Source organism: Aquarana catesbeiana, linkage group LG05, assembly GCF_042186555.1.
Source record: "Aquarana catesbeiana isolate 2022-GZ linkage group LG05, ASM4218655v1, whole genome shotgun sequence".
Lineage (NCBI taxonomy): Eukaryota > Metazoa > Chordata > Amphibia > Anura > Ranidae > Aquarana > Aquarana catesbeiana.
In genome coordinates, this window is record NC_133328.1 from 628,270,329 (window position 1) to 628,291,316 (window position 20,988).

Consider the following 20,988-nt stretch of genomic DNA (forward strand, 5'->3'; position numbering starts at 1 on the left):
CGTAGGGCCTAACAGCTTACATGAGCCCGTACGGCCAAGCGAGCTTACACACAGAGCTTGCAAGAGCCCATAAGGCCTAACAGCTTACACACAGAGTTTGCAAGAGCCGTACGGCCAAACAGCTTACACGCAAAGCTTGCAAGAGCCCGTAGGGCCAAACAGCTTACACACAAGTTAGCAAGAGCCATAGGGCCAAACAGCTTCCACACAGAGCTTGCAAGAGCCAGTACAGCCAAACTGCTTACACACAGAGCGTGCACGAGCTAGTACGGCCAAGCAGCTTATCCACAAGTTAGCAAGAGCCCCTTAGGGCCAAACAGCTTACCCACAGAGCTTGCAAGGGGCCCGTAGGGCCAAACAGCTTCCACGCAGAGCTGGCAAGAGCCAGTACAACCAAACAGCTTGCACACAGAGCTGGCAAGAGCCAGTACGGCCACACTACTTACACACAGAGTTTGCAAGAGCCAGTAGGGCCAAACAGCTTACACACAGAGCATGCAAGACCTGTACGGACAAACAGCTTACACACAGAGCATGCAAGAGCCAGTACGGTCTAACAGCTTACATCAGCCAGTACGGCCAAGCAGCTTACACACAGAGCTTGCAAGAGCGCATAGGGCCAAACCAGTTACCCACAGAGCTTGCAAGGGCCCATAGGGCCAAACCAGTTACCCACAGAGCTTGCAAGGGCCCTTAGGGCCAAACTGCTTACACACAGAGCCTGCAAGAGCCCGTGGGGCAAAACCGTTTACACACAGAGCTTGCAAGAGCCGTACAACCAAACAGCTTACACACAAAGCTTGCAAGAGCCAGTACGGCCAAGCAGCTTACACACAGAGCTTGCAAGAGCCCATACGGCCTAACAGCTTACACATAGAGTTTGCAAGAGCCCTACGGCCAAACAGTTTACACGCAAAGCTTGCAAGAACCCATAGGGCCTAACAGCTTACATGAGCCAGTACGGCCAAGCAGCTTACACACAGAGCTTGCAAGAGCCCATACAGCCTAACAGCTTACACACAGAGTTTGCAAGAGCCGTACGGCCAAACAGCTTACACGCAAAGCTTGCAAGAACCCGTAGGGCAAAACAGCTTACACACACAGCTTACATGAGCCAGTACGGACAAGAAGCTAACACACAGAGCTTGCAAGAGCCCGTACGGCCAAGCAGCTTACACACAGAGCTTGCGAGAGCCAGTACGACCAAGCAGCTTACACACAGAGCTTGCAAGAGCCTGTACGGCCAAGCAGCTTACACACAGAGCTTGCAAGAGCCCGTACGGCCAAGCAGCTTACACACAGAGCTTGCAAGAGCCCGTACGGCCAAGCAGCTTACACACAGAGCTTGCAAGAGCCCGTACGGCCAAGCAGCTTACACACAGAGCTTGCAAGAGCCCGTACGGCCAAGCAGCTTACACACAGAGCTTGCAAGAGCCAGTACAACCAAACAGCTTACACACAAAGCTTGCAAGAGCCAGTACGGCCAAGCAGCTTACACACAGAGCTTGCAAGAGCCCATAGGGCCAAACAGCTAACACACAGAACTTGCAAGAGCCAGTACACCCAAACAGCTTACACACAAAGCTTGCAAGAGCCAGTACACCCAAACAGCTTACACACAAAGCTTGCAAGAGCCAGTACGGCCAAGCAGCTTACACACAGAGCTTGCAAGACTCAGTACAACCAAACAGCTTACACACAGAGTTTGCAAGAGCCGTACGGCCAAACAGCTTACACGCAAAGCTTGCAAGAGCCCGTAGGGCCAAACAGCTTACACACAAGTTAGCAAGAGCCATAGGGCCAAACAGCTTCCACACAGAGCTTGCAAGAGCCAGTACAGCCAAACTGCTTACACACAGAGCGTGCACGAGCTAGTACGGCCAAGCAGCTTATCCACAAGTTAGCAAGAGCCCCTTAGGGCCAAACAGCTTACCCACAGAGCTTGCAAGGGGCCCGTAGGGCCAAACAGCTTCCACGCAGAGCTGGCAAGAGCCAGTACAACCAAACAGCTTGCACACAGAGCTGGCAAGAGCCAGTACGGCCACACTACTTACACACAGAGTTTGCAAGAGCCAGTAGGGCCAAACAGCTTACACACAGAGCATGCAAGACCTGTACGGACAAACAGCTTACACACAGAGCATGCAAGAGCCAGTACGGTCTAACAGCTTACATCAGCCAGTACGGCCAAGCAGCTTACACACAGAGCTTGCAAGAGCGCATAGGGCCAAACCAGTTACCCACAGAGCTTGCAAGGGCCCATAGGGCCAAACCAGTTACCCACAGAGCTTGCAAGGGCCCTTAGGGCCAAACTGCTTACACACAGAGCCTGCAAGAGCCCGTGGGGCAAAACCGTTTACACACAGAGCTTGCAAGAGCCGTACAACCAAACAGCTTACACACAAAGCTTGCAAGAGCCAGTACGGCCAAGCAGCTTACACACAGAGCTTGCAAGAGCCCATACGGCCTAACAGCTTACACATAGAGTTTGCAAGAGCCCTACGGCCAAACAGCTTACACGCAAAGCTTGCAAGAACCCATAGGGCCTAACAGCTTACATGAGCCAGTACGGCCAAGCAGCTTACACACAGAGCTTGCAAGAGCCCATACAGCCTAACAGCTTACACACAGAGTTTGCAAGAGCCGTACGGCCAAACAGCTTACACGCAAAGCTTGCAAGAACCCGTAGGGCAAAACAGCTCACACACACAGCTTACATGTGCCAGTACGGACAAGAAGCTAACACACAGAGCTTGCAAGAGCCCGTACGGCCAAGCAGCTTACACACAGAGCTTGCGAGAGCCAGTACGACCAAGCAGCTTACACACAGAGCTTGCAAGAGCCTGTACGGCCAAGCAGCTTACACACAGAGCTTGCAAGAGCCCGTACGGCCAAGCAGCTTACACACAGAGCTTGCAAGAGCCCGTACGGCCAAGCAGCTTACACACAGAGCTTGCAAGAGCCCGTACGGCCAAGCAGCTTACACACAGAGCTTGCAAGAGCCCGTACGGCCAAGCAGCTTACACACAGAGCTTGCAAGAGCCAGTACAACCAAACAGCTTACACACAAAGCTTGCAAGAGCCAGTACGGCCAAGCAGCTTACACACAGAGCTTGCAAGAGCCCATAGGGCCAAACAGCTAACACACAGAACTTGCAAGAGCCAGTACACCCAAACAGCTTACACACAAAGCTTGCAAGAGCCAGTACACCCAAACAGCTTACACACAAAGCTTGCAAGAGCCAGTACGGCCAAGCAGCTTACACACAGAGCTTGCAAGACTCAGTACAACCAAACAGCTTACACACAGAGCTGGCAAGAGCCGTACGGCCAAACAGCTTACGCACAAAGCTTGCAAGAGTCTGTAGGGCCAAACAGCTTACACACAGAGCTTGCAAGAACCCTGCATAGCACCCACAATCGTACGTGCAATGCTTTCCAAACTTCCAATAAAAAAAAAAAAATATTAAATGCACATTTTTTTTTTTACCTGCAAAAAAATGTGCATTTATTATTTTTTTTTAAAAAGGTAAACTTATCCTTTAATGGCCCTTTAATCTAATTTTCATAAATCTGTTTTCCTGCCACCCTGTAAATTCCTCTGCAAGCTTCAAACCTCTCTTTATCCCCCCTTAATTCTGTTCCTCACAGGGTGTCCCTGGGCCAAAAAGTGAAGGGGAAAAAAAAAAAAAAAAGGGGGGGGGTTCTAAATTTTTTTTTCTTTAGTTTTGGATGGAGTGGAAAAAGATCGGCTGGAGTTGTGGTTCACTGAAGTTGATAAACTTGACAGCTTCTACACAAACTGAAAATAGAAAATCAGACTCCAAGCACAGCTACATTTTATGGAACATCAAACAAAAAATAAAAAAAAAAAAAAAAAAAAATCACTCCTTCCCAAAAAAAATAAAAAAAAAAAAAAATCTTTTATGTAGCCCTTGAAAAAACAAAAAATGTGGTAACTGCCATAAAAGGTGATTGACGAGTATTATTCTCAAACGTGACAGGCCCCCTTTAAAGAAACAAAATATTAAATGTACTGGCAACATTCAGCTGCATAGCATGACCTGTTCTGCTCACCTTGTTTCCCAACAGGCTGATAAATGTGCTGGTTCCCGGCCTGCAAAGACAAGGAGACAGAGAGTTTCCATCAGGATTCTGGAGCAGACAGTAATGTGCGTAAACTCTGCTTTATGTTGCAACAGCAAACCGCACGCCAAAACCCCAGTGAGATATTAAAAGGCACACATTGCGTGTTATGATGTTTACCCATTTTCTTTTTTTTATATACATTTTACAAACCAGCTGTTAAAGAATATAATAAAATGTTATGTAAAAAAAATATTAAAAATGTTATATCAGGTACATCAGAAAGTTTAAATTGGACCTCCGGCTTTGCCTTCACTCTTGCACAGGCTCCTCTCCTGTACTGAAGTGGCTTTCACTGCACACTTGCTGGGGGAATTAAAAAAAAGCCAAAAAGCCATTTCAACATTTTCTGGCCGTAGTCAACTTAAGTACTACCGGCGCTTAATTTGCACCAGTGTTGGTACCATTACGGGTGATAAATTCAGGTAGTTCTAACTACCGCCACTTTAAGAACCACAGATTCATAAAGAACTACCGCCGGTTTTTGGATTGGGAAACAGGAGGTCATTAAGACCAACTCTAAGCTGGGGGTACAGGGTGGGGTAAGTCTCTGCTGGGAAGCGGTTATGAATAGGTCAGGGAAATTCCCCCCGCCGAAGGCCAAATGTAAACAAAGCGACCAGAGATAGTAGCAACGTAATTACCAAATATGAAAATGCCCATATTAAGGAAATGACTTGTCACAGGGTGGGCGGAGCCTGATAGGGAACTGAGAGGCTAGATCCCTATTAGAGCGGAACTGAGGTTCCACTGTAATAAACAGCGAGCAGGCAGGCTTTTTATTGCAGAAGAGACGTGCACTGCAATAAAATTACCCTACCTGCCTGCTCACCGTCTTCTCTGGTGCTGTAAACTGAGCTGCACATGAGCAGTGCAGCTTACAGCGCTGGGAGAGTCTCCGAGTGCTGGGATGACTGCCTTCTGCACATGCACAGCTCAGCTTACAGCGCTGGGACAGTCTCTGAGTGCTGGGATGACTGCCTTTTGCACATGCGCAGGAGTGACGTCATCCCCTGCTGGCCAATGAAGAGGTCTGAAGAGCGACACTCAGAAGAAGATGCGGGGGCAGGACCGTTAGGCGTGTATTAAAGTGGTTGTAAACCCTCACATATACCCAGCGAGGTGACTGGCCTCAGGTGATACACATAGATTAAACAAATCCTTCTACATACGTTGTACCTGTTTATCTGTAGTCTTCTCTCCTCTACAACCATTTCAAGTCCAGTTTTATTTAAGCTTGTCTGATCTTTCAGCAAACAGGGGGCAGAGAGCTGAAATTACACTCTGCAGAGCTCCAGCATAACTCTGAGAGCTGATTGGTGGGAAGGGACACCCCCCCCCCCCTATTCACACAGCAACAGAGCTGAGGCTGTCAATCACAGGCTGTGTGCTGGAGATCCCTCCCGTGTCACCTTTTTAACCTCTTTGTGTCAGGAAAACTAGTCAGAAGTGACTCGTGCTGATAGCAGAGAAACGAAGCAGCAGACAGAAATGACACATGGGGGTTGATTTGCTAAAACTGGAGCAGTCAAAATCTGGTGCATCTGTGCATGGCAGCCAATCAGCTTCTAACTTCAGCTTGTTCAATTAAGCTTTGACAAAAAAAAAAACAAAAAAAAAACTGGAAGCTGATTGGTTTCTATGCAGAGCTGTACCAGATTTTGCACTCTCCAGTTTTTGTAAATCACCAGCTTAGTGCTCTGGATTGAGACAAGTACACACTATAGAGGGATACGCTTTGTTCATATATTTTATGTCCGAGGTTTACAACCACTTTAAGACCTTGGTCCTGCTTTAAGTCTGCTTTACATTTCATCGATAGCGCACAGCAATGGACTGCTTCGAAAGCTGCTATTGGACTAATTTGTGGTTGTGGCTCCACCCACTGCTGTGGGCTGTCAATCAACAAGGCAGACCTAATAGGTCTCCACCCATCCCCAGTACAAAACTCCCCAGCCATGTGCTTGTCAGTGGGGATGCATGCAGGGGTTGGGGAGAGAGGGAGCACACTGGAGGAAGGAGTGTGCACTATGGATACTCTGACCTCAGTGCACAAAACCCTCAGATTCCTGTACCTTGAATGAATGGGGCTCACAAAATTGCCCTGACAGAATTCTGAAGGGTGTCTAAGAAAACGAATTCTCTCCTGTGTGTTTATTCACATCTAATGTGCGGCCGCTGGTGGGAATGAGCCCTTGGACTAGATACGAATTACCGTATTTATCGGCGTATAACACTCACTTGTTCCCCCTTAAAATCAGGGGAAAAATCGTGGGTGCGTGTTATACACCGATCCCTGCTGTCTTTGAGGGAAGAGGAGCGAGCGCCGCTGAATTACAGTACATAGAGCCGCGATCTCCTGTGTACACGGCGCGCCGTCACTCACAGCCACGCCTCCTGGCCCCGCATTGGGCCACTGTTCTGTCTATCATATGAGCAGGGCCAAGAGGCGTGGCTGTGACGGATCGCCGGGTACACAGGAGATCGCGGCTCTGTGTAATTCAGCGGCGCTCGCTCCTCCTCTTCTCTCGGAGACAGCAGGGATAATCCAACACTGGCGAGGCTGCAATGATGGGAAAGGTGAGGCTGCAGATGGGCACTGAGAAAGGTGCATTGTTGGTCAATTTAAAGGCTGCAGATGGGCACTGAGAAGGGTGCATTGATGAGCTGTGGCCCTAAGCTTGCTTCAAAGCTCTTTATTTAAAATGTAAGTTTTTTTCCTTAAACTTCCCTCCTAAAATTGGGGTGCGTGTTATACGCTGATAAATATGGTACTCACTTTCACCAACCCTCTGTCCCTTCTCTCTCTTTGGCAAACAATTTACGCTGCGATTTAGGCCAAATTTGAAATTTCGGCTGTCGTGTAGGGAATTTTGGGCATTTGATATAAAGAAGGGTTGCACAGCTATTCTGGATTCATACGAAAAAAGTATTTCCAAGTCAGCAGGTCAGAGGCGCAAACACAGCTGCAAAGGTTTGTTATACAAGAATGATTGGCAATTAGCGGAGTGTAATGCGCGTCTTTCTGCACTCAGATGACTCACAACGACACTTAATGTTTCACAGACGCCAAATTGTGCCCATACGGTGCCCATTGGCCCACTTTATGTGAAATGGCTTAAAGCGTAATCATGTCAAACACGGACATACAGCAGCAACAGAAACAGGTGAAAGATCAGCAGCCGTTCCTAGCGCAGCGCCAAGGGATAGACAAAGCAATGAGCCTTGCTTACAAATTAGGTCAGTGGTGTGCACTGAAATAAAATAATAAAAAAAAAAAAAAGGACGTCATGCATCTCTCAGCCTGTCATTGATTTTTATATAATGTATTTAATTGGCCCATAACACGCCCTGGAAATCGGGTGCAAATGGTGTGTGCGTGTTATACACCGATACTGCAATTCGGAGGGCATTGCTCAAGCTGCATTAATGGGCAATTGTGAGGCTGCAGATGGCATTAATCAGGCTGCAGATGGGCAATGGTGAGGCTGCACTGATGGGCAATGGTGAGGCTGCATCCATGGGCAATGGTGAGGCTGCATCCATGGGCAATGGTGAGGCTGCATCCATGGGCAATGGTGAGGCTGCATCCATGGGCAATGGTGAGGCTGCATCCATGGGCAATGGTGAGGCTGCATCCATGGGCAATGGTGAGGCTGCATCCATGGGCAATGGTGAGGCTGCATCCATGGGCAATGGTGAGGCTGCATCCACGGGCAATGGTGAGGCTGCATCCACGGGCAATGGTGAAGCTGCATCCATGGGCAATGGTGAAGCTGCATCCATGGGCAATGGTGAAGCTGCATTAATGGGCAATGGTGAGGCTGCATTGATGGGCACTGACCCTTATTTTGCTTCAAAGTTCTTTATTTAAAATTTAAGTTTTTTTCCTTAAACTTCCCTCCTAAAATGAAGGTGCGTGTTATACACCTGTGCATGTTATATACCGATAAATAGATACTAACTGCATTAAACACTTGTCACTTCCAAGGAGCATAAATGTAGCAGTCTGCACAGAGGCTCGCTCATACTAGCTGTGTTCCCTGAAGAGCAATACCCTTTCAGATCGCTCTTCAGAGAGCGCTTCACAGGCGGTGAGGAGGCGTTGTTTCGCACAATTCCTGCACTAGCGCGCTGCACCTACATGCATGCATTGCACGCTGTTGCGGGGAGCTTGCAGAGCAGCCCCATTCACGTGAATTGGTCACATTACGTCAGGTGCCATGCCGGACAAAAGCAGCAGGGGGCATAATTCTTGTTGCAGCATGCATACAACCCCAACCCACTGCCTCTGCAGCTAAAGGCTTAGCGAATGAGGCAGTAAAAAAAAAGCAGCTCAACTGTGGGGTTTTACCACCTTCCAACCACTAGATAAGAGATGACAGTGAAATTGCGAAATTCTGGCACCCCCCCCCCCCCCACCTCTCCTTGTCCCAGCATAAAATACTCCAGCCGCAGCGATCTCATCACTGCCACTGCCACAGCCAAAGCAAATTTTTGGCTAACAGAGAAAGTAGTGTCCTCATACTACTGGTTATGACTAAGGCCTTATAGGCTGAAACGCGTCAACTGATTTAATCAGTGTTTGTTCTCTGTGGCTATTCAATAAATTGAAAAAATTTTAAGAGCAACAACCGGAGTGCGGATCATTTTTTTTACAGTGTCCTCATACTGGCCGTGCTGCCCGGCAAAGGAATATGAATTGCAAAAGTGGCCAGACAGCATATTCCTAATTCTTTGTCAGATAGGACATTTGCCGGTATGCTTTGAGTTCAGCTGTAAATGGTTCCCTCTTCAATCATGATTAGGTCTTCAGTAATGGGCATTACCATTATTTTTGCCCTTCCTTAGAAACGGGGGTTAAGCTTTAAAAACAGAAGGAAAATGCGGCCCCAGCAGTGCTTTATCCGCCAGTGTGGTGACCCCTCCAGCTGCCTCCATTCTATCCGGTGTTTATATTTGAGGGCGGCTGTTCTTCACTCTCGACGCTAAGAAGTATAAAGTGCGATCCAGTAAAAAAAAAATAAAAGAAAAATTTGCTTTGGCTGCGGCAGTGACAAGATCTCTATGGCTGGAGTATTTTATGCTGGGACAAGGGGAGGGGTGGGGGGGGGGACATGTTGGAATTTCGCTGTCATCTTATCTAAACCTCAGACCCATCCAAAGTTCCCTTTCATGGTCTTCCAACCACAGGCATTCAACAGAGAGGTCTCCCTCATCCGTGCTCCGTCTCGGGAATCGGGAGGTCGAGGATTTCACGAGACAGGAATGGAATCTGGAGAGCAGGGAAATATTTGTCTGTCGCTATGCTCCGAAGGCAACAAGCTTTTATGTGACTTGCTCCATTTACCATCTTCAGGGATAGGCTCTGCGACTACAGAGGCCTAAAACTGAGCGTAACCGCCAAGTGACTGCGCAGAGGGAGAATTCACACTACTCGAAGGTTATTGACTCCTGTTCTTTTCTCAAATACAACGTTCTACTGATGTGGAAGATTGAAAAAAAAAAAAAAAAAAAAAAAAAAAAAAATGAAACCCATGCCTAAATCATAGGCTGTTGCTGCCTGACCTTTGGAAAATGCTGACTGCCTGACCGCTTTGGCTTCAATACTTGTCGAACCAAATAAGCAGATCATGTGCTATGACTTCACTGGCTAAGACAACAACCAACAATGAGGTAGCCCTTATAAGTTGCACATCTAGATGTCCTGGAGTGATGGATAGAGTGGCAACCTCAGCCTGGACTCCAACCAGGCCACACCCAACGTGTTTCGTCATCCCGCTCTATACATCACTCCAGGACATCTAGATGTGCGACTTATGGGGGCTACCCTATTGTTCTTTGAAGCTCTACAACAGAAGCAGGCAACCTGTGGCCCTCCAGCTGTTGCAGAACTACAAGTCCCATCATGCTTCTTGGGAGTCATTGTAACTGCCAGCCTTGCAATGCCTCATGGAAAATGTAGCTCCACAACAGCTGGAGGGCCCCGGGTTACCTACCCCCTGCTCTACAGGAACCAGGGCAGGTTCCATCCCTTGTCAGCACTCTAGCAGCAGCTGCGGAGGCATTCACTACATACCCCCTCACCACCGAGCCTGAGCAGTACACACACATTTCCTAGGTTACAGTAAGACAACAAACAGCCAGGCAAGAATCATTTTCAGGAGGAGGTCAGCAATGACTGCTTGTTTCTCTTAGTACAAGCAGTAGAGAAGGTGGATTGCAATGTACTGCAGTACCACAGCGCACTGCAGGTCAGTCGGCAAGGAGTGTTGGGGCGCCATTAAGAATGAATGGCACCGCTTTGCACCAACACATGCACATGTAATCATTAACAGAGGATGCACGTTGTATTGCGGCAACGTGCACTTTACCAGAAACACAAGAGCGGTGCCATTCTTCTTTTATTTTTACCTACAGGTAAGCTTATAATAAAGCTTACCTGTAGGTAAAATGACTCTCCTGCACCGTTTAGGGGATATCCTAGCCAGCAGTAGCCGGTGACGTCACCGGCGCATGTGCTCTGAAGGAACGGCATACCCTGCTGTGTGCCATGGCCAAGACTGCTGCACGCACAAGTGTGAGTAACGTCATCACAGCTCGGCCAGTCTGCAAACCCGGAAGGAAGGCCGGATGAAGGTAGAAGCCTCCGCAGCAGTGACAGCGTGTCGCTGGAGGGCTTCATCTTAAGGGAAGTCTTTCATATGGTGCAAGTATTCGGTGCATACTAGCACATTATGATAGTGCCTTGCAACCCATGTAACACGTTGCCGCACATTGCAACTCCACAGTGTGCACAGGCCCTTAGATGGAGACTGAAATAAATCACAATGCTAGAACCAATGGGATCTGAGAGTAGCAGCTTTTCAATCTGCAGCCGCTGTAATTTTCTGTAAAATGAAATGCAATATGGCAACCTGGAGGCATTCTGTACTCAGATGGTGTATACCCCGCCCCCCCGGAAATGTCATTTCCTGCTTGTACGATTGGCTTACTGACATTCCCAGAAATCTGCGCTAGGATACAAATCTGATTTTGGGCATCCCCTGCAACAAACATTTTTTTGGTGAGCTACTCCCAAAGGGAAATCACGTCTAAAGGCATGCAGACCCTGCAGTTTTCCTCTCAGAGCCCTGCAACAGCTGAATAATAATTATAAAATCATTCCCATTGGATTCACTCTGCACATTGGCACAAAATGCTAATTCTTCAGAACAAAAAGGTAGGCATCTGATAAAAAAAAAAGTTTGTTAAAATCCTTGTAAATGTACATAGATCATCCAGAGGTGAATGTTTTTTTCTCAACAAAAGTGGAGTTACTCTTAGACTACTCTCACACTGGGGCATGGGCGTGTTAGCGGTAAAGCGTGCTAGTTTTAGCGGCGCTTTTCGGCGCCTGCAAAGAAGAAAAGGGTTAAAAGTGCCCGTGTTGCTTTGCAGGCGTTTCGGCAGCGCTGCCCATTCATTTCAATGGGCATGGGAATTTTGGGAGCAAAGATACTGCTTGCAGGACTTTTTTTCCCGTCCCGCAAGCGCACCACCTCAGTGTGAAAGCACTTGGGCTTTTACACTGGGGAGGCATGAGAGGCGCTTTACAGGCGCTATTTTTAACGCTAAAACGCATGAAAAGCGTTTCAGTGTGAAAGGGGTCTTAAAATCATCCAAGAAATTGTGCAGTTCACTACCCCTGATTATCAGGAAACCATACAGGACAACTTTACTTTTGTTGTTTTGCTTTAATAAGTTGCTAGCCAACCGGAGTGCTGCTCACCAACTGCTATACCTACCCTTTAGCCCGATAGATCAATCTTTTGCTGTGTGACCCCCGTTTTGGAGCTGCACAGCCTTTTCTATGAAAATGGGGCTTTGTACTGTATCCGTGCCACAACTCCAATCATTCTTGTAATCCAAGCGACTGCTTGAACCCAACATGAGTGTCTTTTCCACAAGAATAAATGGGAGCTACAGCGAGCAGGAGCAGTACAAAGTGGCTATTTTTTCTTAAAGAAAAGCTGTGTGAATTCAAGCAGAGTCACACAGTAAAGATTGCTGGATCAGGGTTGACTAAAGGAAAAAGACAAATTGTCATTTAAAGTGTATGTAAAGCCAATTTTTTTTTTTTTTTAATGTTTAGATGGGGTGTTGGAAAAGTTAAATTTTGTTGTTGTCTGTGTCCCCACTTGGGGGATTCAGCCCCACGACTGGTCCTGGTGATCACCAGTGAAGGAACAAAAAACAATTTTGTTGAGGGAACAGTGACAGTAAACCTTAAGAGTCTGAACACTTCCAGTGACATATGTCCAACGGGGGCATTTATTTATTATTACAGGTATTTTACGCAGCGCTTTACATATATATTGTACATTCACATCAGTCCCTGCCCTCAAGAAGCTTACAATCTAATGTCCATCTAATTTCCTGTTGCATCTCCCAGACAGGAAGTAAAGGGGAATCTCCAGGGACACAGACTGTGAGGAATAAACAGACGGGGGTTTTAACAGTTTCCCCACGCCATCCAAAAAAAAAAAAAAAAAAAAAGGTTCAATACACACAAAACCCCAGTTTTGGGTGGATGATAACACCACTCATCTATGTTATAAATCTATTTGGGGGTGGGGGGGTATCTTTTATGGCTATAACAAAAAGGGTTTTATTTTTCTTTTCCTTTACTTTGGATTACGGACAAGGTAGCAGGAGGAGTGAGACTCTGTGTCTGGGGAGTACAGAGCCAGGAAATTTGGCAGGAAGATCTAACAAGCTGGAACCCTTGAAGCAGAAGTAAAAATTTCAGCTTCCCCTGGATCTTCTGCCATACTGTGCAAGTGTGCACGGGATATCTGCACATTATGTCACACCTATCTTGAAAGGTGCCCCCACCCCCCTCCATCAATGCAATGTCTGAGCTTCCCCCCATCACTTCTATCCTCTCCCTGTCTTCTTCTGGGTCCGGAGTCCTCTGTCATCTTGATTGGCCAGGCGGACATGAAGTAAATCAAAAATGCGTTTGAATTCTAAAAGTCTTTTAACAATATAACCCTGATGACGTCACGTATGCCGAAACACGTCGGGTGGAGCAGGAACACTCGACATTGCACATGCGCCAGCCAACCAGCCGCATGTGCTACTGGGAAAGACCAGAGATTGCTTTGCTTTGTATGTTTGCTTATACTACGGAAATTGTAAGTGTAACTCTTTTAATAAACCAAGTTGTTTTAAAGTCGATTCACACTATTGGAGAGCGTTTTCCTTTTTTTTTTATGTGAATGTTGATACATGGAGCCCCAGTGTTCAGCATATGCAGTGACAGATTCAGACGCACATTGCTCTGCTGTATCGAAGTGAGTGAACTAGAGCTCCTGTAAAGCTAGCATATAGCTACAAATGCTTTTATGACTTATCTTTAACCACTTAAGGACCACCCCACATACATATACTGAGGCAGGGTGGCCCTAAGCGCAAAATCATGTTGGGGGGGTGGGGTGGGGGGGAGTAAAGACGCTTATTTACACAATGGCACAATAAAATTCAGCCTTGCAGCAACAGTGTCCCCCAGTTCACATCCCATTCAGGACACTATCTGCATGGAGTTTGCACGATCTCCGTGTGTTTGTACAGATTTCCTCTGGTACTTGGCTTTCTCTCCACATTCCAAAGATATGTCAGTAGTTTAGTTGGCCCTAAAATGTCTATGTATGTGTGCGAGATGGTGTCTTTAGATCGTAAGCTCAATGAAATTAGGGACTGGTGGTAGTAAGGAATGGTGTAAATTGACGATGCTATACACATGCCTATAATAATAATAATATTGAATTAAAATTTGCTACAAAAAGTGTACTGCAAATATCAAATACAGTTTTTGAAGCTTAAGAAACCCCAAAGAAATGTAATATGTTGCAGCTTACCAGCCCTTAGATGTGGTAGCTGTGTTAGTTTTCTTTTGTCGCCTGTAGGCTTGGTTCATATATGGGCGAATGGTTGCTGGAACCGCCAGCAGCCAAAGAGCGCTGCTCCTTTACAGACGTGCGGGGCTGCCGTTCATTCTTAAATGGCACCCCCGTGCATCTAATCACGCAGTGCATTTGCAGGTGTGGGAATTTGCATGGTGCAAAACCGCCATTTGGATTTTCGGGCAGCTGCAGTTTAAAAATAGAAGGTGCAGGGACCCTTTTCCTGGGTTTTCCAGCAGGAACAGCAGCTGCGCTGTGTGCGCAAACGCGAGCCACAGCAAATCGCATAAGTGTGAACCTAATGTGACTCAAAAGCACTTCCTGTCCTAGGCTGGCTACATTCACTCTACTGTATCTGTGGAGGGAGCAACGTTGTCACCCTAGACTGCACCTCTGATTTGGACTACAAAACACATCCTAGTCTCCTCTTTTCCATTACATTATTGGAGCCAGGGAGATTTGCAGTTTACAGAGGAGAGTTTAGAAGGCAGACGACGTTGTCACAAGGACACTGCACTGGCAATATCAACAGGTATTTTACATAATTAAAGAAATTGCACTTGGCTTACATCAGGGGTCTCAAACTGGCGGCCCTCCAGCTGTTGCAAAACTACAAGTCCCATCATGCCTCTGCCTGTGGGAGTCATGCTTGTAACCGTCAGCCTTGCAATGCCTCATGGGACTTGTAGTTTCAGAACAGCTGGAGGGCCGCCAGTTGAGACCCCTGGCTTACATAATTTTGCTCTAAAAAAAGGACACAAGTCCATCTAATTCAAACTTAAAAAAAGGAAACCGAATGCAGCCACCTCAGCAGCAAAATAATATGCTGGCAACGTAACAAATATGTTGGGCGGTGAAAGCGTAGGCAATCAGACCCCATTAAAGGGATGGCTGGGCTGGGCTGGGAAGGGGGCTATAAGCTAGTACTCGTGCTAAATGTGGTACACGAGAATATCTGGAGCATGTAGTCCTTTCAGGGTGCTTCATAAAGCATATGATAAAGGCAGCAATGAGATGTGCAGTGGGAGGGTACCCAACGCATGTACTGGAGTTTATTAATAGAAGAGTATCCAGAAGCTGACACCTCCACAGATCAAAGGAAACGCAAAAGGCAACACCCAAGAAACCACTAACACTAAGAGTGAAGAACCATGAGAAAAAGTTGCACTAACATTGCTGCAAGCTCTATTCCCATCACCGACAGGAAAGTTGACATGTCCACAAAAGGGACCCAGATAATAAAGTTCTCCATTCACTGGAGCCAAAGATGTGAATCGGGTCAGTTATTCATTCAAACACAGGCAGATTTTGTTTTTCTGCAAACAATAAATACGAGACAATGGGGAATCGGGTAGCAGGTTAATAAAGCGGCCTTAAAGACCTGTATCCCCCTAAAGTAATGGGACAGTAATGGGAATCCCAAAAATGTTACCTTCGGTTGTAAAATGGGGATATCCATAGTGCTTGCTATGTGACCAATTTGTTGGCACAGGTCATATGGTTTGTATAGATCAATGTGTAGGGAGAGCTTTTATAATAAAACCTGGAAGCCGATAGGTTACTATGCACAGGTGCACCAGACTCTGTGTGCACCAGTTTTAGTAAATCTCCCCCATTGTGTTTCTTGCCAGAGAGTAGAGAAGGAAGGAAGCAGTGATGGATAAGTAAGCTGTATATAAGCTTACAGTGTGTTCCTTGTCAGACCGTGGAGGAGGAAGCAGTGCTGGATGAGTAGGCCATCAGGTGACAGTGTGACCCTTATCAGACCGTGGGGGAGGAAGCAGTGCTGGATGAGTAGGCCATCAGGTGACAGTGAGTCCCTTATCAGACCATGGAGGAGGAAGCAGTGCTGGATGAGTAGGCTATCAAGTGACAGTGTGTCCCTTATCAGACAGTGGAGGAGAAAGCAGTGCTAGATCAGTATCAGTAAGCGGACAGTGTGTTTCTAGTCAGTTAGTACAGAAGGAAGTAGTGCTGGATTAGTAGGCTGTATATCAGGTGACAGTGCATGCCTTGCCAGAGTGGAGAAGGAAGCAGTGTTGTATAGGTAGGCTGTATATTAGGTGACAGTGGGGTTGATTTACTAAAGGCATATACACTTTGCACTACAAGTGCACTTGGAAGTGTGGTCGCTGTAGATCTGAGGGGGACATGCAAGGAAAATAAAAAACAGCATTTTTGCTTGTACATGATTAGAAGATAAAAACAGCAGAGCTTCCCCTCATTTCAGATCTTCCCCTCAGATCTACAGCGACTGCACTTCCAAGTGCACTTGCCGTGCAAAGTGGATTTGCCTTTAGTAAATAACCCCCAGTGTGTCTCTTATCAGACAGCTGTAAGTTATATCTTAGTGGCTGTTCATGTGTGCGGCTTGCAAGGTAAAATGCCAATGGGTGCAAACCAGTGAAAACCCTGAAAGTTATTCCATGGAGAGGTAACAAACCACCATTGTAGGGGTAACCTTCCATTCACTCTGCTGCTTCTGACTCTCTAGCCTGGAGGCTTCTTTACGGAAAGGTATTTGAACCATCTCCCTCCCCGGTGGTGTCAGACAGCAAACAGCTGTTCCCCCAGAAAAAAATCAAGACTTCCAAAAACAGGTTTTCCTAAAAGTCTAGAGAAGGAAGCTTACCGGACACTGTACGCTTCCATCCACATGCTCAATGCTGCCCCGGGAGAGCCGAACATCGGGCTTCTGGAAACAAGTAGAAAGAAATAGATGTGTTACTAGCAGGGAAACATACGAGGAACAACTTCCAAACCTTCTCAGGGGGAAAGAAAAAAAAAAAAGCCGAGCGATGGTTTGCACAATCCTCCCTCCTGCAAGTCTGAAACCGTTAAGCAAGAAGGTAGAGAACTCAGCGCCGAGGGCAGATCCAACCTCTGAAAATAAGACCACAAAATCCCAATATCCTACCATCCGGCCCACGCAGCACTTGAACACTTGCATGCTGTTAAGATTTCTCTGCACAGATTCCCGGGAAGCGTCTTGAGAGTAAACAGGAGACGAGGCGATGCATTAATTCCAGTTTCCTGCGAGAGGAAAGCTCTTGTGTGCGCGGCTTGGCTGCAGCCACCAGAGTGGAAGTGGGGCCAATTACTGAATCTTTTTAGCATTGCACAAGCAAGGTTTTTTTTTTTTTTTTTTTTTTTTCTTCTGCTCCTCTCTCTTCTCTTTATTGCACAGGAAGAACTGGAGGACAGAGAGCGATGACTACGTGCACAGATCATAAATTATGTCCTCGGCTAGAGGAGCACAAAAGATAGTTTAAAAGCTTCTGTCTGAGATTTGTAGTGAAACAGCCAATCGGGGAGAGCTTTACGTATAAAAAGGAGGAAAACAGTGCTGTCCTGCTTGGGTTGTTTACAGGAATTTAGATGTCAGGTGATTCATTACGATACTAAGCTAAGCAGGGCAACAATTTCTCTGCAGGATGTGGAAACCTTGCAAGAAGATCTGAACAAATTAATGGGGTGGGCGACTACATGGCAAATGAGGTTTAAGGTGGAAAAATGTAAAATAATGCATTTGGGTGGCAAAAATATGTTTGCAATCTATACACTGGGGGGAGAACCTCTGGGGGAATCTAGGATGGAAAAGGACCTGGGGGTCCTAGTAGATGATAGGCTCAGCAATGACATGCAATGCCAAGCTGCTGCTAACAAAGCAAACAGAACATTGGCATTAAAAAGGGGATCAACTCCAGAGATAAAACGATAATTCTCCCGCTCTACAAGACTCTGGTCCGGCCGCACCTGGAGTATGCTGTCCAGTTCTGGGCACCAGTCCTCAGGAAGGATGTACTGGAAATGGAGCGAATACAAAGAAGGGCAACAAAGCTAATAAAGGGTCTGGAGGATCTTAGTTATGAGGAAAGGTTGCGAGCACTGAACTTATTCTCTCTGGAGAAGAGACGCTTGAGAGGGGATATGATTTCAATTTACAAATACCGTACTGGTGACCCCACAATAAGAATGAAACTTTTTGTTGGAAGGGAGTTTAACAAGACTCGTGGCCACTCATTAAAATTAGAAGAAAAGAGGTTTAACCTTAAAGTGGATGTAAACCCGAAATTTTTTTTTTTTTTATGTCATAATGTAGAGTATAAGATTTCCTATCATTTGAGCCCAGTCTTGCCACAAAGAGTTAATCCATCTCTGAGCAATCCTCTTTTATTGTTCAGTGGGATAAAACTTTACAAACAGAGAAAAACTTTGTCAAATCCTCCCCCTTGCTGTGAGTGACAGGTGATTTACATATCTCGTGGACTAACCGAAGACATGCATTATTTTTTAATTCCCTCCCCCACTCCTTTCTTCAGCAGCTCTGCAAGGATTGGCTGTTTCACACCTCAGCATGATTTGGCATGCTGAAGTCATGTGGTTACTTTCCGGTCTTTTCACTGGATGTTAGAGATCATAGCAGAAGTTCAGTGTAAGAAATACACAGGAGAAAATGCATGTTGACAAGGGGAGTGTAGAGGTGGGCGGGGAGTCTACTGACATCACGACTCCACCCACCGAGCTCCAGACAACAGACCCGCCCACAGAATCTGCAGTTTTTCGGGTCTCATAACAGACAGAGGGGAGACATTTGACAGGTAAAGATACATGCAGGAGGCATGTATATCCTTATAGATAACCCCTATGGCAGTAGTTTAGAAAGGATGACATTGGGTTCACATCCACTTTAAACTACGTAGAGGGTTCTTTACTGTAAGAGTGGCAAGGATGTGGAATTCCCTTCCACAGTCAGTGGTCTCAGCGGGGGGCATTGATAGTTTCAAAAAACTATTAGATAATCACCTGAACGACCGCAACATACAGGGATATACAATGTAATACTGACATATAATCACACACATAGGTTGGACTTCGTGTCTTTTTTCAACCTCACTTACTATGTAACTATGTCTGGACCCCAACCAGAACTCACCAGAGGCAAGGGAGCAGGCGGACTATCTCGGTACAGTGTAGGAAAAATACAAATAGAGTATATAAACTGTTGTGAAAATTTACAAACAATTTAATAATACAAGATGTATAGCAATAGAATTAAAAACACAGTTGACTTGTTCATACATAGTACTTCGACTAGTTCCGTGGGTCTAAAAAGTTGAGGTATGAAAAAGTTTATATGGGTGATACAATAGTATTGTACCATCCATATAAACTTTTTCCATATACCTTCGACTGTATTGTCATTGACTTTGTGTCGACTTGCAGATGTATTTCCTGATGAAGCGGTTAGACCCGTAAAACTAGTCGAAGTACCATGTATGAACAAGTCACCTGTGTTTTTAATTCTATTGCTATGCATCTTGTATTGATAATTTTTTTGTAAATTTTTACAACTGTTTATATACTTTATTTAGTTTATATACTGTTTATATACTTATATTTGTATTTTTCCTACACGAGATAGTTCGCCTGCTCCCTTGCCTCTGGTGAGTTCTGATCAGGGTCCAGACTCCCAAACCTCTATTCCATTTAGTCTCGGATGATGGTACAAATGCTTCTATATTTTATATTCACTAAATATTATTTTCTGAGGCCACCCATTTTTCTATGTTAGATACAACACAGTCTGAAATTTCAAGGGGACCTGTCATTAAAAGCTCACACACGGATTAACAGAGCAGGTCAGCATTAAAGTGATATTAGAGGTAAGTTTTTTTTTTTAAATAACAAACGTGATACTTACAATGGTTTTGCACAGAGCAGCCACGATCTTCCTCTTCCCAGGTCCCCCGCCAGTGCTCCTGACCCCTCCCTCCAGCCAAGTGTCCCCAGAGCAAACAGCTTGCTATGGGGGCACCCAAGCAGGCTTGCTCCCAAGCCGCTGCTCGGCCCTGCCCCCTTTCTCTTCTCATTGGCTCACTGGCTGTGATTAACAGCAGCGGGAGCCAATGGTTCCGATTGCTGTCTCAGCCAATGAGGAGGGAGAGTCTCTCGAGAGCCGAAGCTCTTGTGCACATCGCTGAATTGGATGGGGCTCACATAAGTATCAGGGGGTGCTGGGAGCTGCACAGAGAAGGTTTTTTTTACCCTTCATGCATAGAATGCAACATATATTATGCTTAAAGGCTAATTCAGTGGTTCTCAACTCCTGTCCTCAGGACCCACTAACAGGCCAGGTTTCCAAGATAACTGAAATACATCACAGGTGATATCATATGCTTCTCAGTGATTGCAGTATTCTAGTCTGCATCTCCCCAAGGTAATACATAAAACCTGGCCTGTTAGTGGAGTTGACAACCACTGGGCTAACTCAACCTATTGGTTGCAATCCTTTCTTGCCATCTCTTCAGGGAAGTCCATCCCACCTTCCCCTATCAAATTAAATTGTACTTTCTCCATCAACTTTGTTATGCCTTGCCCCCCTCCTTTTTAGATTGTAAGCCCCCACAAGCGTTCCTAACCCACTTGGATTGAATTATAGTTTAACAGCACTGTAGCCCTTAATATTGTATAGCTGTGCAAACTGGTGGCGCAATATAAATTCTGTATAATAATAATATTATTATTATTAAAATGCCATTCCTGAAATTCCTGACCTATAAAAGAAGAACGGCTGCATGCTGCCACATGAGGGGGGGGCTCTGTGAGGGTGGGGCATTACATATCTAAATACGGGTGCAACATGTAACATGGTGTGCAAATGGTGAACTTGGCCTTTAAAGACTGAGAGTCAATATTTTTCGCATGATTTCTGGCAACCGGGAGCATTGTGGGGTTCCATGTCATTATAGACTACAAACTTACTGAAGTGTTACTTTACTTCTTTCAGGGAAATTTTTTCATTTTAGTTTTGGAGTGGAGAGGGATTAGGACGCCTGTCAGTCATTTGCTCTGGTGACTACTCGCCGCAACATTCCAAATTTTGAGTTGTCAC

General features: G+C 46.0%; 1 protein-coding gene across 1 annotated transcript in view; it reads right to left on the reverse strand.

The window, feature by feature from the left end:
* Positions 1-20,988, reverse strand: part of PTK2 (protein tyrosine kinase 2) — a gene marked incomplete in the record, with an annotated part of 322,618 nt that overhangs the window by 21,507 nt on the left and 280,123 nt on the right. The window contains 2 exon segments of the mRNA XM_073632301.1: positions 4,078-4,117; positions 16,726-16,788. Of these exon segments, the coding sequence (XP_073488402.1) occupies positions 4,078-4,117; positions 16,726-16,788 (103 nt within the window).